The sequence below is a fragment of the Pongo abelii genome, chromosome 20 (assembly GCF_028885655.2).
Source record: "Pongo abelii isolate AG06213 chromosome 20, NHGRI_mPonAbe1-v2.0_pri, whole genome shotgun sequence".
Classification (NCBI taxonomy): Eukaryota; Metazoa; Chordata; class Mammalia; order Primates; family Hominidae; genus Pongo; species Pongo abelii.
The window spans coordinates 46,592,097-46,610,542 of record NC_072005.2 but is presented as its reverse complement, the minus strand read 5'-3'; the positions used below and the strand labels follow the sequence as shown (position 1 = coordinate 46,610,542).

Genomic DNA, 18,446 nt, shown 5'->3' with positions numbered 1-18,446 from the left:
GTTGCCCAAGCTGGAGTGCAGTGGCATGATCTCAGCTCACTGCAACCTCCACCTTCAGTGCTCAAGTGATTCTCGTGCCTCAGCCTCCCTAGAGTAGCTGGGATTACAGGCATGCACCACCATGCCCAGCTAATTTTTTTATTTTTAGTATAGATGGGGTTTCACCATGTTGGCCAGGCTTGTCTCGAACTACTGGCCTCAAGTGATCTGCCCACCTCAGCCTCCCAAAGTGCTGGGATTATAGGTGTGAACCACTGCACTTGGCCCTCCCACCCTCTCACTGAAATTCTCTGAAATTCTTCCCTTTGGGATGAGGATAGCAACCCCAGGCATGTACCCTCCCAACCTAGGACCCAACCTAATACCCTAACATCCTGCTGACAGTGGCTGTTCTTGCTGGGCAGGCGTCCCAAAGCTCATCGAGCCAGATTCAAGCAGAGTGGAACTGGCCCCTCAGCCATCAGTGGAGGTGGCCTGAGAGGCTGTACCCTGAACGGTGTCTCCCCAAGGCGATGCAGAAACTGGGACATGCTCTGCTGAGCATGTGGCTGACTGGAGTGAGGCTTATAGGTGGTCCCCACATGGGGATTAAGATGTCAGCTCTTTAATCCCCACGCTGTTCCCATCACAGGCTAACCAGAGTCTGCCCCAGGACCCAGCCAGGGACACAGAGGTCGGGGGAGAGAGGGAGAGACAGAGAGACTCAGAGGTCTTGAGAAAGAAAGGCAGAGAGAGATGATGGAGAAAAACACGTGGAGACACTGAGAAGAGATGGAGAGGAAGAGGAAGAGACAGATACGCAGGGATGGCAGAGAGATCCTGGAAAACAGAGACCGGGAGGAGAAAGACAGCCACTGAGAAAAGGGAAAGACAGTGATGTCCAGAGAGAGGAAAGACAGAGACCCTAAAACAAAGATAAATAAAGAGAACAGAAATGAAGAGAGATAGAGAGACCTGAGAGAAAAAGAAAAAGGGAAGAAAAGAAAAACAGAGAGAAACAGAAATCCAGTCTAATTAGAAAGAGATAGAAACACCAAGGTGGGAGGATCGCTGGAGCCCAGGAGTTTGAGACCAGCCTGGGCAACATAATGAGACCTGGTATCTACAAATATTTTAAAAATTAGCTAGGCATGGTGGCACGCACCTCTAGTCCCAGCTACTTGGGAGGCTCAGGTGGGAGAATCACTTGAACCCAGGCGGTCAAGGCTGCAGTGAGCTGTGATGGTGCCACTGCACTCCAGCCTGGGCAACAGAACAAGACAGATGTAAGGGAAGGGAAGAAAAGAAAAAAGGGAAAAGAGGGGAGGGGAGGGAAGACAGAGGCTGGGCATGGTGTCTCATGCCTGTGATCCTAGCACTTCAGGAGGCTGAGGCAGGAGGATTGCTTGAGACCAAGAGTTGAAGACCAACCTGGCCAACATAACAAGACCCCGTCTCTATAAAAAAAAAATAAAGAGAAGTAGGGAGGAAGAAAAATTGGGCATTCATTCAACAAATATTTACTAAGTGCCTACTGCTGTGCTGAGCACTACTTTAAGTGCTGGGATACAGAAGTGAACAAGACAAAATCCCTGCTCTGGAAGAGCTGACATTCCGGAGGACAGCCCACCCGAGCAAAACGGAGGAAGAGTCAGGAGCTGGGGAGAAACCAGAGGCCATAATAAAGAGGATCCATTAAAGCCTGTCACAGAGGGTGGGGTAGGGCTGGGGGAGGATGCAGCTTACTGCGCCCCGCCACACTCCCGCTGTCAGTGGAGTCAGCAGCTCTGAGCAGGGGCCCTGCCCCACAACCCCTGTCAGTCACCAGGTTCCAGAAAGGCTGACAAGTAGGAAGACCCAGGATAGGGAGGACAGAATATGGAGGTACAAGGGGGTCAACATGCGGAAAGGCACCCTGAAGAAATAAGGAGAGGCACAGAAGTGCCAGGCTAAGATAAAGGGAAGCACAGACTGGGGGAGATACAGGGAGAGGAAGACACAGACATACTGAAAAGAGAGACAGAAAACAGACACAAACAGAGGCAGAGACTGAGAGAAAAGAGAGAGAGATGGGAAGAGACAGAAAGAGGAGAGAGAGAGACGAACACAGAAACACAGAGACTGAGAGTGAGGAAGGCTGGGCGGGCTGGTTCACACCTATACTCCCAGCACTTTGGGAGATCAAGGCAGAAAGATGCTTGAGCCCAGGAATTGGAGACCAGCCTGGGCAACACATGAGATCCTGTCTCCTTAAAAAATACAAAAATTAGCCGGACATGGTGGTGTGCACCTATGGTCCCAGCTACTTGGGAGGCCGAGGTGGGAGGCTTGTTTGATCCCAGGAGGTTGAGGCTGCAGTGAGCCATGATCGTACCACTGCACTCCAGTCTGGGGGACAGAAGCCAGACTCTGTCTCAAAAAAAAAAAAAAAGAAAAAAGGAAGGAAGGAAGGAAGGAGGGAGGCAGGGAGGGAAGGAAGGAAGGGAGAGAGCAAGCAAGACTAAGAGATGAAACAAAGATACACAGAGACCCTGCCAGAGACAATGTCAGTCCTTGGCTCTGCACAGTACCCCCCCCCCCACCGTCTCCCCAGGTCTGGGCCCTGTGCCAGGCACTTGGAGGAAGGCTGGATATGACCAAGCAGGGACAGGCAGGAGGGTGGACCACATTCCTGAACAGTCTGTTCCAAATAACAGCCCCAACCTCACTGCTCCCACCACCCCAGCCCTGGCCCACCCATGCCTGAGTCTGCTCCCTCTAGCCCATGACCTAGGATGGGGGGTGGGGGTGATAGATGAGAGAATGAGGGATAAGTTTGTCTGTCGTCATGGCCTGGCCTCAGACAGGGACTTGGGGGACTGGATACCAGGGGGTTCAGCAGCATGGGCACAGAACATTTGGGGGCATCTGGGAGCCAGTGCCTTGGGGATAGAGATGGTAGATTCAGGGCAGGACATAATATGGAGGTACAAGGGGATCAACATGCAGAAAGGCACCCTGAAGAACTAAGGAGAGGCACAGAAGTGCCAGACTGATGGACACCCAGAAGCCAGGGAAATTGAAGGCAGATCTGGGGAACAAGCATAGTACACAGGGTCCCAAGAGCAATGGAAGTGACAAGGGCTCAGGTGTGAGTTCCTAGGAATCACAGGCACAGAACACAGGAGTGCCAGGGGTGTCTTTAGAAGTGCATTTGAGTCAGGCCCAGTGGCCTGTAGTCCCGACACCTCGGGAGGCCGAGGCAGGCGGATCACCTGAGGTCAGGAGTTTGAGATCTACCTGGCCAACATGGTTAAACTCCGTCTCTACTAAAAATACAAAAATTAGCCAGGCCTGGTGGTGCATGCCTGTAATCCGAGCTACTCGGGAGGCTGAAACAAGAGAATCTTGAACCTGGGAGGTGGAGGTTGCAGTGAGCCGAGATCCCACTGCTGCACTCCAGCCTGGGCAACAAGAGCGAAACTCTAAGAAAAAAAAAGAAAAACCGAAGAAGTGGTGTATTTGAGAGTCGGTGTGTATTTAGGAATCAGGAGTACAGGGTACAGCACTCAGGAGGCCCAAAGGTGGCCCGGAGATTGAGGAATACACACCTACAGGCCAAGTAAATTGGACTCAAAGATGCTGGGGGCTCAGGAGGGTGCACCTGTTGGCCAGGTGTGTTGACATGAAAATGCTGGTGCACGAAAGTTGCTAAGTAGGACAGGCTGAGACAGGCACACAAAAAAAGCCAGGGGGAGCCAGGGCACAGTTCCACTAGGGCTGGGGGCGGGGTGGAGACGTCGGGTTGAGGAATCCACGGAATGAGCAGCCCGGAGACACCCACTCCTCCCACATCGGGTCTCCGCCCCGCTCCACCCCTAAGACCCCTTGGAAATCAAATAGAGGTGAAGGGGTGCAGGCGTGGAGAATTGCAGGCATGATGCTCGCGGGTATCACAGCGCTGCTGTTGTGGCTTCTGGTGCTGGTGCTGGCGTGGTGGGGGTAGGTTGGGTGCCGCGCTTAGATGCGAGGGTCCCTACCTCCCCGGCCCAGGCCGCTCCCATTGCTGGGGAACTTGCAGCTGCAGTCCGGAGGCCTGGACCGCGCGCTCCATTCCCGACAGGAATAGGGGAACGGAATTCTGGATTCGTGGAGGTGGGGCTGGGGACTAGAACTCCTCCTGAATGAAGACAGCTGAGGGCTTGTACTCTATGATCTTGAGGAAGGACAGGAAGGATGAGTGCTCCCGACTGCTGAGTACTAGGAAAGGAGAATAGGGAGTGGAGAGCCTGGGGCCGGGACACTGGGTCGTAACGAAGGATCCCAGAGCAGGAAATCAGGTTGTGGGAAGAGGGGAGCAGAGGGTCTGTTCTCCTGGTTCAAGACGGGGAGGCTGAGTACTGAGGGCCCAGGAGACGACTCTGAGGGTGCAGTAGGCTGGGAAGCTGGACTTCTAGGTCCCAAGGGAAGAAGGAAGTGGGGGCCTGGACTCCTGGATCTCAGGGAGGAAGGAGCTGGGGATCTGAATTCCTGGCCCTGAGGAATGAGGGTCTGAGACGAGGACTCCTGGGTCTGAAGGAAGACAGACCTGGGGGCAATGGCTCCGATGAGGAACGCGATGGGCACCCGCTGAGCACCGGCTCCCCGTAGCTCTCCGGCCGCTGGGGCCGGGTGTTCACTGTGCAGCTGGGCCCGTGCCCTGCAGTGTTGCTGTGCGGCTACGCAGCGCTGCGGGACGCGTTAGTGCTACAGGCGGATGCGGTCTCCGGCCGCGGGTCCATGGCTGTCTTCGAACGCTTCACACGCGGAAACACTGAGGCCCCGGCGCTGGACGTGCCGGCCCGGACGCTCTAGGCTGGGCCCTTAAATGGTAGAGGCGGGCAAATGGGGGCGGGGCCTAATAGAGACTCCAGCTAATGAGGGGCAAACGGCCGAGAGAGGGCGGGGCGGTGCTAAAGCGTAAGGTTTGAATGGAGGTTCATCCTGCAGCCAACAGGAGAGAAGAGCCTAAGAGTCAAAGTCCGAGAGCCAGCCTAGGTCAGGGATCGAGCCCAGCAAAGGCGGGGCCAATGTGTGGATAGGGCACTTGGAGGTCTGGTAAAGCAGCAAAGCGAACGAAGCCTGCCGCAGGAGTCGGAGGCCCCGAAAGGGATGTAGCCAGTGACCCGGCGCTTCCTGGATAGGGCGTGGCCGGCTCCCGGGCCCGCCTCCTTTCCCGTCCCCACCACAGGAATCTTGTTTTCTAACGGGCCGCGCTGGTGGACACTGCGCAATTTTGCACTTGGAGCGCTTAAGAAGTTCAGGTTGGGTACGCGGACCATCAAGGCGCGCGTCCTGGAGGAGGCGGCTTGTCTGCTAGACGAATTTCAAGCCACCATTGCTTCGCCCTGGCCGGGAGGGCGAAGGGCCTGGTGTGGGAGTGGCCCTTGGACTGCCAAGATGGGGCCATGGGAAGGTATTTGGGTGGAAGAAAGCCAGTAAGCCCATGGGGCTGGCTGGGGGCAGGACCACGCCTTATGACCACCGTCCTGTTCCTACCCCCAGGAGCCCCGTTTGACCCCGTGCGGCTACTGGATAATGCTGTATCCAATGTTATCTGTTCTTGTCTTCGGGAACCGCTATGGCTACGGGGACCCGGAGTTCCTGAGGTCCTGAACCTCTTCAGTGACAACTTCCGCATCATGAGTTCCAGATGGGGCGAGGTGAGGGCCGGCCACAATCTCTCCCTTGTGCGTCCAGCCTTATGCCAAATCCCGGGTACACAAACCTACCTACAATGGATCATTAGAATGGGACAGTTAGATTCCTGGAAGAGTTCTAGAACCTCCAACATCAAAGTCCTAGAACTTCCAATATCAAAGTCCTAGTCCAATCTCCCTGTAGGGAAACTAAAGCCTAGTGGCTTTGTGCAGGGCCCATGTTGAAACAGACCCTGTCTCTCCAGATGTACATTTGCCCGTCTCTCATGGACTGGCTCCGGAGCCCGCACTACCGAATCTTCCGAAACTTTTCGGAGCTGCGGGTCTTCATCTCTGAGCAAATCCAACGACACTGGCAGACGCGGCAGCCGGCGGAGCCCCGCGATTTCATCAATTGCTTGACCAGATGGGTAAGGCGTGGGTCCCAGCTCTCTAAACTCTATCCATGCCGCCCACCAACAGGTGCCTGGCACGCGGCAGCGCATCTCCTCTGCCCACAATAACAGCAGGACCCAGAGAGCCATTTCCAGGAGGAGACGTTGGTAATGATGCACCTTTTTTATTTTTTGGCGTCACTGAAACCACGAGCACCATCCTGTGCTATGGGCTCCTCATTCTGCTTAAGTACCCAGAGGTGGCAGGTCTGCAAGCTGGAGAGACCCAGAATGGGAGGCTGCGGTTTGGGCATGGCTGGAGGGTCCTGGAAGTGCGCAGCTCACAGCCTCCCCTGGCCGGAGCCAAGGTGCAGGAGGAGCTGGACCCTATGGTAGGGTGGAGGCCCGCCCCAAGCCTGGACAATCGCGTGTGCCTGCCCTACATCAACGCTGTGCTGCTCGAGATCCAGTGCTTCATCAACGTGGTGCCCCTGGGGCTGCCGCGCACCCTCACCCTCAACATCCACCTGCACGGCCACTGTCTGCCCAAAGGTGCCTACTGAGTCTGGGGATCCTGTGTGGGGCCTGGGTGCATGAGCGTATTCAGAGATCAGCCAGAATCAGCAGGTGTGCGCTGTGCAGACCTAAACACAATCAGTTACCCCTGGAGCAGGAAGGCAGCTCCGCCTTCCCTTAGGCTTTTGTTGTTGTTGCTGTTGTTTTTTGAGACGGAGTCTGGCTCTGTTGCTCAGGCTGGAGTGCAGTGGCATGATCTCGGCTCACTGCAACCTCTGCCTCTTGGGTTCAAGCGATTCTCCTGCCTCAACCTCCTGAGTACCTGGTATTACAGGCACCCACCACCACGCCTGGCTAATTTTTGTATTTTTGGTAAAGACAGGTTTCGCCATGTTGGCCAGGCTGGTCTCGAACTTCTGACCTCAAGTGATCCGTCCTCGGCCTCCCAGAGTGCTGGGATTACAGGCATGAGCTACTCGCCCAGCCTACTCCCTTGGGCTTTTAAAAAGCGTCTTGGATGGAGGAGGTGCACGTGCTCACCAAGCCCGCAGGTAACCCGAGTTGCATGTACCCCCAGGGCACTTTTGTGATTCCCCTGCTTGTGACTGTGCACCGGAACCCCACTCAATTCAAGGACCCAGACTGCTTCAACCCTACCAACTTCCTGGACAAGGGCAAGTTCCAGGGCAATGACGCTTTCATGCCCTTTGCCTCAGGTGCGGGCAGAGGAGGAAGGGGACCAGCCTGGACTGGCTCTGGGGTGCATGGTGCTCACTATGCACCTGTGTACCCCGGCAAAGCAGATGTGCCTGGGCGCAGGCCTGGCCCACTCGGATATCTTCCTATTCCTTACGGCCACCCTACAGAGGTTCTGCCTGCTCCCTGTGGTAAACCCTGGCACCAGCAACCTCACCTGCAGTGCACTGGCCTGGGCAGTGTCCCCCCAGCCTTCCAGCTCCAGCCAGTGGCCTGCTGAGGTCAGGCTCCACTATGGTGGGCTCACTGGCCCTCAAACCTCCATACCCTCCTTGGTCAATAAAGGCCCTAAATTGCAGATGGAGTCAGATGTGTGCAGCTCTGAGGTAAACTTTTATTTCTTGGCTGACAGGACTTCCATACCCATGCTCCTCCTGGCACCTTTTATTCTGCCCAAGCAGTGGCAGCCCAGTCCAAAAGGTGCCTGCCATGGCCAAAGGGGTTGGGGAGTCACTTCACATTCCAGGCTGGAGGAGTGAGAGGACTTGGGGGTACTCCTCCCACCCCATTGCCAGCAAGAGGCCATGACTCACCTCAACCCCAAGTCCTGCATCCTGGTGGGAAGTGACAATGCCTCCTCCCAGCTCTCCACACCTAATGGGGTCATGACTAGACAGGGTAGGACCTAGGCCCCCAGCTTCAGTTGGTAACGGTGGCCTCCAAGGCTGCCCCCTGTCCAGGTCACAATCCCAGCCCCCATCATGGGGCAGCAAAGGTCTCTTCTCCTCCTTGGTCCTCAGCAACAGACAGAGCCCTCCACGCCAGGCAGGACAGAGGCAAAGTCAGAAGCAGCAGCGGTGGCAGGGAAGGAGCAGCCAGCACAGGCCCAGGGCTCTCCTGAAGTCAGGGCAAGCTGTCTGCCATGCGGCTCTGGGACTGGCCACTAGGTGGGTGTAGGCGGCTGTGATACAGGTACTTGGACACCTTTCTGTCCTGATGCTGGGGGTAAGAGGGGACAGGAGACAGTGAGTCATCAGAAGAAGGACAAAGAAGCCAAGGGAAACCTGGGGAGATGGGGAGAGGACCAGGAAGAAATGGGGCTCCTGTTGGGGTGCCAGGAGAGTGGGCTGTCTAAGGAAGGTGGGCAGAGATGAAGAAAAATGAGTGGTGGGATTTAACAAGAGGCTGATGAGGGGGATGGGGTGGCATCAGGCCCAACAGGGCCCAAGGAATAGGAAGGACTGGAGGGAGGGAAGCAGGTACCTAGCTGATACTTGTCTTTGGCTGCTGCCCGCTCCTTGGCATCAAAATACCAGACAGTGATGGCGTACCTGGGGACCAGGGTGGTTGGACATCAGTTTTCTGCAATTCCAGCTACCATATATCCACACACGCTAGGCGGCCATCCTTTTGAGCCACCCGGTTCTGCTCCCCCCTAGGCCCCCTCTCAGTACTTCGTCGCTCCCTAGTCACTCTGAGGCTCTGACAGGACATTGTCACGGGGGAGCACCTGGGTGCGTCTCCAGAAGTACAGGTCATACCTGGTGGCATAGGCTGGCTTCACCTCGTGGGGGTTCCGCCGGTCAGACCAGAAAATAAGCAACCGGTCAAAGAGTGGCTCGATGTTGGCTACCACAGGCCGGCCCTCAGGGAAGATCTGCAGCAGGCCGCCATGCACCTGCGGGCAGGCCAGAGGATGAGGCTAGCTGGTCCAGCCAGGAGCCGCTGCCTCCCACGGCCCCCCGGGAGCCCACTAGGGGGCGCAGCGTCTTCCCACATCACTCCCTCCCACCCCTCTGGCTCTCAAAATGAATGACAACCCAGAGTCTGCATCACCATGGAGATGGGCAGGAAGCTACTAAAGACAGGAAAAGGGGGAAAGTGTTCATTACAAGGCCGGGTGGGGCTGGGCAGACAGCACCATTCCCGGAAAGAGGGGAGTTCCCACCACACAGTCAGCTAGAGAGGAGGAGGTGCCATTTCCCAGGAAGAGCCGGCAGATCGCACCGCCCGCTGTGTGTTGAGAAAAGGAACAGGAGAATGCCAGAATCTGGGCTGAGAGTGGAAAATGGAGTGGATGCACGCCACCCCCGCCGCGGCCCCAACCCTAGCCCCAGCACCACCCTCGCCCTCACCCTCACCCCTACCTTAACGTCCCAGTTCTGATTCAGGTAATAGATACAGGTGATGCAGCGCCCATCGCCGTGGGGATTGTCAACGTGCCTTACGTACCCGAGCCCGTTGCCTGGGTAACACGCCACCATGGCCTGGCAGGGATGGAGGGAGGTAGGTTTACTGGGGCTAGGCAGGCACATCTTAAAGCAGCAGCCATGAATTACCTATTTTCCCACCCCTCCTTGCCCCATCTTCCCCTTGACTCCTTGGGTCAAGGGTTCCAAGCTCCTGCCCCAAAAGACTTTCTTTTTCAGCCAAAATCCCATCCCCAAGTCCATCGGAAACCTCAGCTCCTGGGCCTCAAGAGCCCACTCCCTCCCAACACACATACCTGGGGCCTGGCACCCAGCTAGGGCTCAATTAGTAACAGAGGGTTTGATTTGTTTCAAGATACCTCAAACCCCACCTCAGCCATTTCAGTAGAATAATACCAATTTAAACATTTTCAGGTGTGCAAGGAGGTGGCCTCACAGCCCTAGACCAGGAATTCTTACCGTTGGCTGTGGAGTGGAACCCCCTGGGGAGCTCTGAGGTTCTGATGTACCTGGCCTAAGGAAGGGCCTGAAATTGGTAAAGGTTCCCAGGTAATGCTACCATGCAACAATGTTAAGAACTGCTGCCCTGGACTACGAAGAATCCCCACTAAATTATCTGTCCTACACACATCCCAACAGGAGCCAAAACCTACAGTCTAAATAGAAAGACCTAATTCCAACTCCAAGGATAATTTGCTGGGTAACCCTAGCCAGTTCCAACACCTGAATGGGCCTCAACTCCCTGATGTGTACAGCAGGGATAATAAACACCGCTGTTTATAGCAGTAGCAATTAATCCCTCTGAGAACATAACTTGGGAGGTTCTGGACCCCCATCCCCTGGAGATCTAACAGGACTCATTCCAGGGCTTGGTTTCTCTGTCTACAGGGTTCTTTCCTCTGCCTGACAGTTGCCACTCCCCTGACCCAGCCCTACCATGCTGTGGCCAGGGCCCCGGGATGTTTGTCATCACGGAGCTGGCTGAAAGGTGGCTGAGAGGTAAAGGAAATGGCCCAGCCATCTCTGCAGACCCAATTCCCTGGTTCAAGTCTCAGTGCTGCCACATGAGCTGTGGCATCAGGCAGGTGACTTCCTGGTCTCAGGTTCCTCATCCATGGATCCAGTGGAGCTCACAGCTATTTCACAGGTTGTGGTGGAACAAGTGAACAAGATAACAAGTGTCTGGGAAGACAGCCAGCACAGTGCCTGCCACATGGAGAACTGGAGCACAGACTGAAATGCCATTTAAAAATTTTAAAAGGTCCCTGTCCCACCCTCTGCCCAAAGTCACTGCAGTGGCAAGATGAGGTAGCAGACAAAAAGGGGAGGACTGGCACAAGGACCCTTCAACTTCTCCCCAGCCCGGACCATCTGTCTTGACCTCTCTGCCCTGGTACAACTCTGCTGGCGTCCACTCCCCACGACTGCTCAGCTACACCTATGGGCCCGGCCCAGCAAGACAGTCCCAAGATAAACATTCATGATCAAACATCAATGGCTGCTGCCACAACAGGATGCTTGCCAAGCACGCACGCCACGGCAGGCTGGGCTGCTTCAATCCTCACCCTCCCCAGGACGCCTCCCAACACATTACCCCAGGGCTCACCCTCTGTGGTGGATGTTAAGCTGCTCTGCATTAACCATGTGCACCTCATCCACCAGACCTTGCCCTGGAAAGAGAGGGCTGCCACCATCTACGGCCACCTAGTAGTGGGAAGCTGACAACCTTCTCTCTGGCAGCACCAGAATACAATTAGTGAGAAGGCCCCCAGGGAAAACCCTAACTGCTACACTTCAAGGTTCAGGAGGGGCACCTTCTTTGCACTGCTCACTCCCTATAGATGGGTCAGCACTATGAGCAACCACCTCACGGGGAGAAGAATTTGGCCATGGCCCAGGAGGCTTGGAAACAATGTTACTGACTAGAGATGGGCAAGGCCTCCCCAATTACGAATCCAATCAGAGATTACACTGATGATGCACGTGGATGGGTGGCAGGGAAGGGGTCCAGTGCTGCACCCTCTTCCCACAATTCATCCCCACACAGCAGCCAGAGCCCCTCCTCTCCAGGTCTTCACTCCATCCCAAGAAAATACAAATTCCCAACCACAGCCTCAAAGGCCCCCAACCTCATGTGCCACTCCCATCACTCTGCTCCATGCCTCAACAGGCTGAGCTTCATCGCCACCACAAGGCCTCTGCACTGGCCTGGGACACTCTTCCTTCTGACCCTCTTTGTTATTCAGGATTCAGAGGCCAAGGGTCACCTTGAGTACTCTGGCTGATTGTCCATTCCACTCCTAGCAACATGGCATCCGCACAGGCACCTGTTTACCTAATACTGACCTGGAAGGCAGCCACAGGGAAGCCCCTGGGGCCAGGTTGGTCTCCCCAGTGCCCAGTGCAGTACCTGCAGACTGAGTGCACTGCTCTGGGCCTCCTCTGCACCCCAGCCCTGCTATGTTCCCTCCTGCCCTGTACGTTCTCACACAGCACCTCCCACCAAGCACACAGGACTCACACAGAAACAGGAACCTGCTCTTTAGGGCCCCACCCTTCCCCCACATATACACACCTTGGGGGTGAAAGCATCCTCTGGCCCCAAGGAAAGTATCTACTTCCTGCCCTCACAGGGGAGGGCCTCAGGAAACTTGCTCTCCACCCCTCCCACCTAGGGGAGGGGCAGGTGGGACCAGGGCCAGGAGACCAAAGACTTAAAGGCTATTGGTGACAATGTGCCTGCCAAGAGCCCCACCCCCACTACACACACACCCCAGTCAGAAGCCTGTGACTGTCCCACCTCCAAGCTGCTCTTCAAGGAGCAAACCAAGCAAGCTGGACCCTCCCTGGGGTCCCCTCTGGTAGCCCTTGCTGCCAGTGGGAGTCAACTCTCTCCCACCTACAGGTCAACCGGGCACCTGTCCCCAACCAGGGAGCTGGGGAAAGGTAGGAGGACACAGGAGCTCCACTCAGAATGACTAAGAAGCAGGTTCCCACTGGCTCTAGCCACACTGGTGATCCATGTCCCCACGGCAACTGCTGCAGCCCACCTGAGCACCCCACAGCCTTACTCTGGAGTATAGGAGAGAGTCCAGATGGGGCCTTCTAAAAGCGGGAAAGCCTGAAGCTGCTGTCTCACTGGCGAGGGGAGGGCTCCTCCCCTATGTTCTCAGTCCAGCCTGGCCTGTCCTTACTTCCCTAGGACAATCAAGGTCACCTAGGGCTAAAAAAGTCCAAACACTCCCCTTCCCCAATCCTCACTGAGGCCCTGTCCCCAACCACGCAGAAGGTGGGCACCAGAGGCACCAAAAGACAAGAGATCTTCTCCTTCTACTCTCCCCTCCCCAAACTGCCAGACTCGCTGGGGATGTAACCTGGTTTTCGTATTCCATGGATCAGCAAACTGAGGCTCAGAGCAGTGTCCCATCTGGGCCACTCAGCCCTTCTGGTCTACCCCTGACCAGGACGACAGCCAACCTGGGGTGAAGATGCTGAGCCAGGGAGGCCACTGATCCCGCCCGCACAGGAGCCAGGCCCAGGGAGGGGCCGGCTCTGGCTCAGCTATCAAGTAACGGGAGGGAGAGGGAAGTAGAACAAGTTCCAGCTGGGGTGGGGAGGAAACAGGCCTTGGCCCCGGGGGAGCCCTGGTCCCTGAGCCAGCTCTGGCCTGAGAGGAAAGCCACACAGAGGCAGAACCCAAGATGGGATCTGCAGGAGGAGGCAGGGGACATCAGGAGCTCAGCCTCACGCCTGCAGGGCATCGCCATCAGCCAGCCAGGCATCGCTGTGTTGAGCAGTGGGCAGTCCCCACAGGGCCTTGTCCAAAGGACACCAAGCCTTGGACTCAAGGCCAGGCCCCCACACCACCCATGAAGACAATCATCCTGTCAGCAGGCCAGAAAGGCCCTGTGGACCACTGTCCTGTGCTGGGCTCCTGACCCCAGGTTCCTGAACAGGCAGCTGGAGGCCATGAGGCCTTGACAACTGCCCGGAAACTCCAAGCAAATGAGCATTTGTCTTAAGAGAGGATCTCTGGCCTCTGACAGATTCTCAAAAAGAACCAGGCTCCAAAATACAATTAAGAACTATTGTTCTAAAGCAAAAAGAAAAAAGGACTAAGAACAAACACATAAAGGCAGAGGGAAGAGACAGACGTGGGTAGGGAGGAAGTGACACACAGGACAGGGGGAATGGAGGGCAGGGACTGGGACAGGGAAGGGTGGGAGACATGGGGATGAGCTCCACCTGGGCCAGCAGGCAGCCACCCAGTACCACCCCCAGGAGACTGTCCTCGATGCAGATGCCACAGTAGGGACCCAGGGCACAATGCAGTCCAGGGCCTGGCACTCGGCCCAGCGGGCAGCACCCCTTTCCTTCCCTCAGCCCAGGGCTCACTCATCACAGCCACCCTCCCCTTTCTGCTTCTCCTGCCTGGGAGACAGGATGGATGGACTAGAAACACAGGCCAGCAAACAGGGATGGATGACAAGAGCACAGGGAAGGATGTGGACAGGGACAGACAGCAACAGAGGACGGCCAGGTGAACTGTGTGTCTATCTACATCCCCGTGCTTGGTCTGGGGCCACAAACTGACACCAGGAGGCCATGAACCCCACCAAGGCCCATGCTGTGAATGTTAGCAGCTCTCATGAGTTTCTTCAAGAGAGTTCCTGGCAAAGTCAAGAACCACTGTGGCTCCAGGACAAACTCCTAGCTTATCAGGTGCACACATTAAGGCCCGTAGGGAGGACAAAGACCCCCCAAGTCCCCACAAGTGAGTATACCCACTCCACTGAACTGCCTAAACCTTCTGTGACCTCCCAGAAGCCTGTCTCCAAACCCATTGTGCTCAGAGCACTCAATGCTGCAAACCGGGGTGCTGCAAAGCCCCCCCAAAGAGGCCCCACCTAGCCTTACCTTGGTGCGCCCGTTGATGACGTAGCTGCCCAGCCGCCCTGCGCAGTGGCGGATGACGGCGTCCACGTGGGCCATGAGGGCACCAATGCTTCGGCAGCCTGGTTCATGGCCTTCCACCCAGGCAATCTGGTCCCCACGGATGCTGCGCGGCGGGATCGCCCGCTGGCTCACTAGCTGCCCGTCTCGCAGGCGCCCACCCCGTTTGAGGGCCTCCACCTCGGCCAGCACGCGGCCGCCCAGTGCTGCCCCCAGGAAGCTGTCCTTGACGCAGATGCCATAGTACCGCATGCAGGGCACGATATAGTCCAGGGCCAGGCGCTCAGGCGCAGAAGGCAGCGCCTCCTCCATCAGCCCAGCACTAGCCTCACCACTGCCACTGCTGCAGCCGCAGCTCATGCCACCCTCCCGCTCTGCCTCCTGGTTCTCTTGCCTGGCCCAGGGCCGCTTGTTGGGCGAAGGGGCATCCCCACCATCCTCGGCCCATTTCCGTTTGGGGGCCTCAGGCCGGGCGCCCTGGGCTGCCAATCGCTGGCACCCCTTGGTGACCAGCGCTGCAGCGCCTTCACTCTGCAGCGGCCGCAGCTCACCACCATCCTGCCCACCAAAACCGTCCCGAAGGGGGCTGGCAGTGGTAGAGGTGGCTGTGGCTCTGGGGGTCCCACTCCCCGCCGAGGCCTCACTAGGCACTCCTGGACAGTGGTAGGAGGGGAGCAGGGGACAAGGCAGGTAACTCTCCACTCCCATCCTGGCCCGGCCAGGCTCAGGCTCCAAGGGCTCTGACGAAGACCCTGGTAACTGAGGGAGAGCCTGACTTAGGGGCTGCGGCTGGCACGGGCTGTCCATGGCAGCAGTGTCTTCATCCCCCGGGCATGGAGGGCACCGCCCGGGCCCATGGTGCCACCCTCCTCCGCCTCCTCCTCCGCCTCCACTTGATGCAGCTGGGGGCCACCGGGCCTGGCGTGGGGCAGGGTGAGGCAGGGCAGACAGCAAGAGCTCTTCTCGTGCCCTGGGGGTTGCTTGCTGGTACCCAAGTCCTCTGCCGTCCCTAAGGGCTTGGGAAGGGACCCTTCAGGGTGGCTAGAGAAAGGAAAAAAAAAGGGATGTGAGAGAAACTAGAGGCAGGCAGGCAGGGGAAAGCGGGGATGGTATGGGCAGGAGTGGGGAAGACGACCAGGACAGACTTGACTATAGAGGCCCCCCAAAACCTGAGGCCAAGTCGGGGAGAGGACCCTGACAATCTGGAGGTGCGGGAGTCCGCTGACAGACAAGAGGCAGTGATAGGGAGAGGCTGGAGGCCAGAGACTGGGTAGATGACCCTAAGACAGAGGACTGTGGTGCAGGTTGTGGGACGCGGTAACCAAAGACAGAGGAAGGACAGCTGGAGTAGAAAAGGGTGGTGTCGAGGGGTGGGAAAGGAAGAGGTTTGGAAAACAGGAGGGATCTGCCTCGGCGTTCCAGAAAGACACAGAGAAATGTGGGGGATCCAGAGAGAGTCAAGGTGGGGGCGGGGGGGGTCAAAAGACAGAGGAAACTGGGGAGTCCAAAGACAAAGAGAACGAGGGGCCCAGAGACAGAAAAATAGACCGGAGGGAAGCTGGGAGGGAGGGCCCGGGACGGAGCGGGGCGGTGGGGTCGACCCGAGCCCGACGGGAGGAAGCCGGCCGGGGGCGGACACACGCCCAGACGGAAGGGAGGTCCCGAGACTGACCGACGGGAGGGGCCCTCGGGGAGAGGGTCTGCGGCGACAGAGGGAAGGACGGAGGAGGGTGCACGCACCCAGAGACAGGACGACAGATAAAGGTGCCCCCATCCAGAGCACCCCAACGCCCCCAACCCGGGGCAGGCCCTGAGGCCCCTTCTGAGCGCAGTAGGCGACAGGGGCAGGGCCTAGGGGCCGCTCGCACCCCCTCCCCTCCCCTCCCCTCCCCTCCCCCTCCCCTCCCCTCGGCCTCCGCCCGGCGCGCGCTCCCCGCCCCCACCCCAACCCCCTCAACGGCCGGCACCCAACGTAACCGGCGAGCGTCCCCTCCCCCGCGCCGCACCCACATCCCCCTTCCCGGGGTCGCCCCGGCAGGCCCCGGAGCGCGCCCCCACACCCGCCCGGTTCGCGCCGGCGCCCCGGCTCCGGCTTAGTCTCCTCCCGCTCCCTTCTCGCCCCGCGACCTCCTCACCGAGCTTTTTCCTCCGGCCCCGGCGCCGCCGTTTGTGCCAGCCGCCCTGCGCCGCACAGCGCGCCATACCCCGCCCCCACCGCGCGCGATGCCCCGCCCCGCCTCGCCCGGTGGGCACGTGACCGCGCCCCGCGGAGGGGACGGCGCCTGCGCAGGCCCGAGCCGCGCAGGGCGGGGCGGAGCGGGGCGAGGAAGTTCGGGACAACCCCCCAAACAAGGAGAGAGGAAACAGGGGTCCGTGGCCGACACGAGGTCTATTTGCATCCTCCGCCCCGCCCACTTTGCGCGGGACGGGGAACGCAGTGTGAGGGGCCGGGTCTGGGAGGGGGCGTTACTTGCATGTTGGAATCAAGTGGCATTGGCGGGGCGGGGCGGGGCGGGGCACGCAAATAATGTGATTTACATGGACAGGCCCACCCGCCTCTCCCGCCCAGCGCGGGGCACCGGGTTCGGCAGCGCGGTGCGCGTGACTTCATTTACATGGTCAGCTCCTCCTTCTCGCTGCCCAGGAACGGGGGTGAGAGACAGAGAAATGGCTGCGCAGTTAGTTGGGAAATGTATGTAAATTCGCACGTCAGTAAGTAATTTACATAAGTATCTTTTATAATGGAGGCAAAAAAGTGCGGGACGCCCTTGAGAAAAGGGAATGCGGACTAGAAGGGATGTGCAAATGTGTATTTTCAAGACCCGCTCCGCCCTGCCCCCTCGGGACAACTGTGGGAATCAGAATAAAGAACCAGGGAAAGTCTGGGCAACAGAGTGAGACCTTATCTTTACACAAAATTAAAAAATGAAACAAAAAAAATCCACGGAACGCTACACAGAGAAGACATTTGCATGGCCAGCTGGGAACATTTTAAGGGACTAAGGAGATAAGGTCATTTTGAATGCCCCGCCCCCTCCACCATTGCTCTGGAGAGCTGGGACTCAAGGTTCCCGCCGGGTCGGTGAAGGCCGACGTGGAGATGGGAGGGCGACGAGCAACTGGGAGTGTCCTCAGAGGACTGCACCAGTCCCCTGCAGGCCACCTGAGGGCATAGGGCGGTTCGCGTGAGCACAAGGACATGCATACTGGTATCCACACATGCGTGAGGATTGCACAAAAGCCCCCAGTCCTCAGGGCACACACAGGGTTCATGGCCACACAAGGGTGTTTCTTGTTTAGTTTTGTTTTTGACATGGGGTCTTACCCTTTTGCCCAGGCTGAAGTGCTGTGGCATGATCATAGTTCACTGCAGGCCCAACCTCCCAACTAAAGTGATCCTCACACCTCAGCCTCCGGAATAGCTGGGACTTCGGGTGTGTACCACGACACCTGGCTAACTTTTTCTGTTTTTTATTTTTGTAGATTGGGTGTCTCTGTGTTGCCCAGGCTAGTCTCCAACTCCTGGGCTCAAGTGATCCATCTGCCTTGGCCTCCCAAAGTGCTGGGATTACAGGCATGAGCCACTACGCCTGGCCACACATGGGTGTTTAAAAGGAGCCAAATTCACACCAAAACACACACAGACCTCGGGGTACACATGCACAGGCACACACGCAGTAGTGAGTCACTGCCTCTGACTCTCAGGCATCAGACATGCACACACTGGAGGCCCGCCTATAGGTCCAAATTCCCATCCCCTGGCCTTGATATCCCAAACAATACCAGCCTCACCAATACAATGACCAAGGCCACAGAGCAGTTACGGCTGTCAGCATCACACACAACCAGCACACATTCCTATAGACATCATCCCATATGCAGGTACTGGAAACATGTACACATGTCACAAACTCAGGGACATCAGCGTGTTTACACACGTGAGCTCAGAACACAGATTATCACAAACTGTCCACACAATAACAAATTCCCTCCCTCCGCAACAGACACCTGAGTCATCATGCTTGGTATACCCCACACCA

General features: G+C 57.4%; 2 protein-coding genes across 8 annotated transcripts; one reads left to right on the top strand and one right to left on the bottom strand.

Moving 5' to 3' along the window:
* Positions 1-3,472: 3,472 nt before the first annotated feature.
* Positions 3,473-16,646, bottom strand: EGLN2 (egl-9 family hypoxia inducible factor 2). Of its 7 annotated transcripts, none has more exons than XR_008516135.2 (7): positions 16,542-16,623; positions 14,371-15,447; positions 9,391-9,510; positions 8,785-8,921; positions 8,507-8,574; positions 7,837-8,242; positions 3,473-5,729 (listed from the first exon to the last, which is right to left on the bottom strand). XR_008516135.2 is itself a non-coding variant. In XM_024236308.3 (6 exons), the coding sequence occupies exons 2-6, from the start codon at positions 15,211-15,213 to the stop codon at positions 8,187-8,189; spliced, it is 1,224 nt and encodes a 407-aa protein (XP_024092076.3). In that variant the 5' UTR covers positions 15,214-15,447; positions 16,542-16,646; the 3' UTR covers positions 7,616-8,186.
* On the top strand, positions 5,725-7,601 carry LOC129051980 (cytochrome P450 2C20-like). The gene has a single exon (XM_054540459.2). The coding sequence runs from the start codon at positions 6,103-6,105 to the stop codon at positions 6,592-6,594; it is 492 nt and encodes a 163-aa protein (XP_054396434.2). The 5' UTR covers positions 5,725-6,102; the 3' UTR covers positions 6,595-7,601.
* Positions 16,647-18,446: the final 1,800 nt, after the last annotated feature.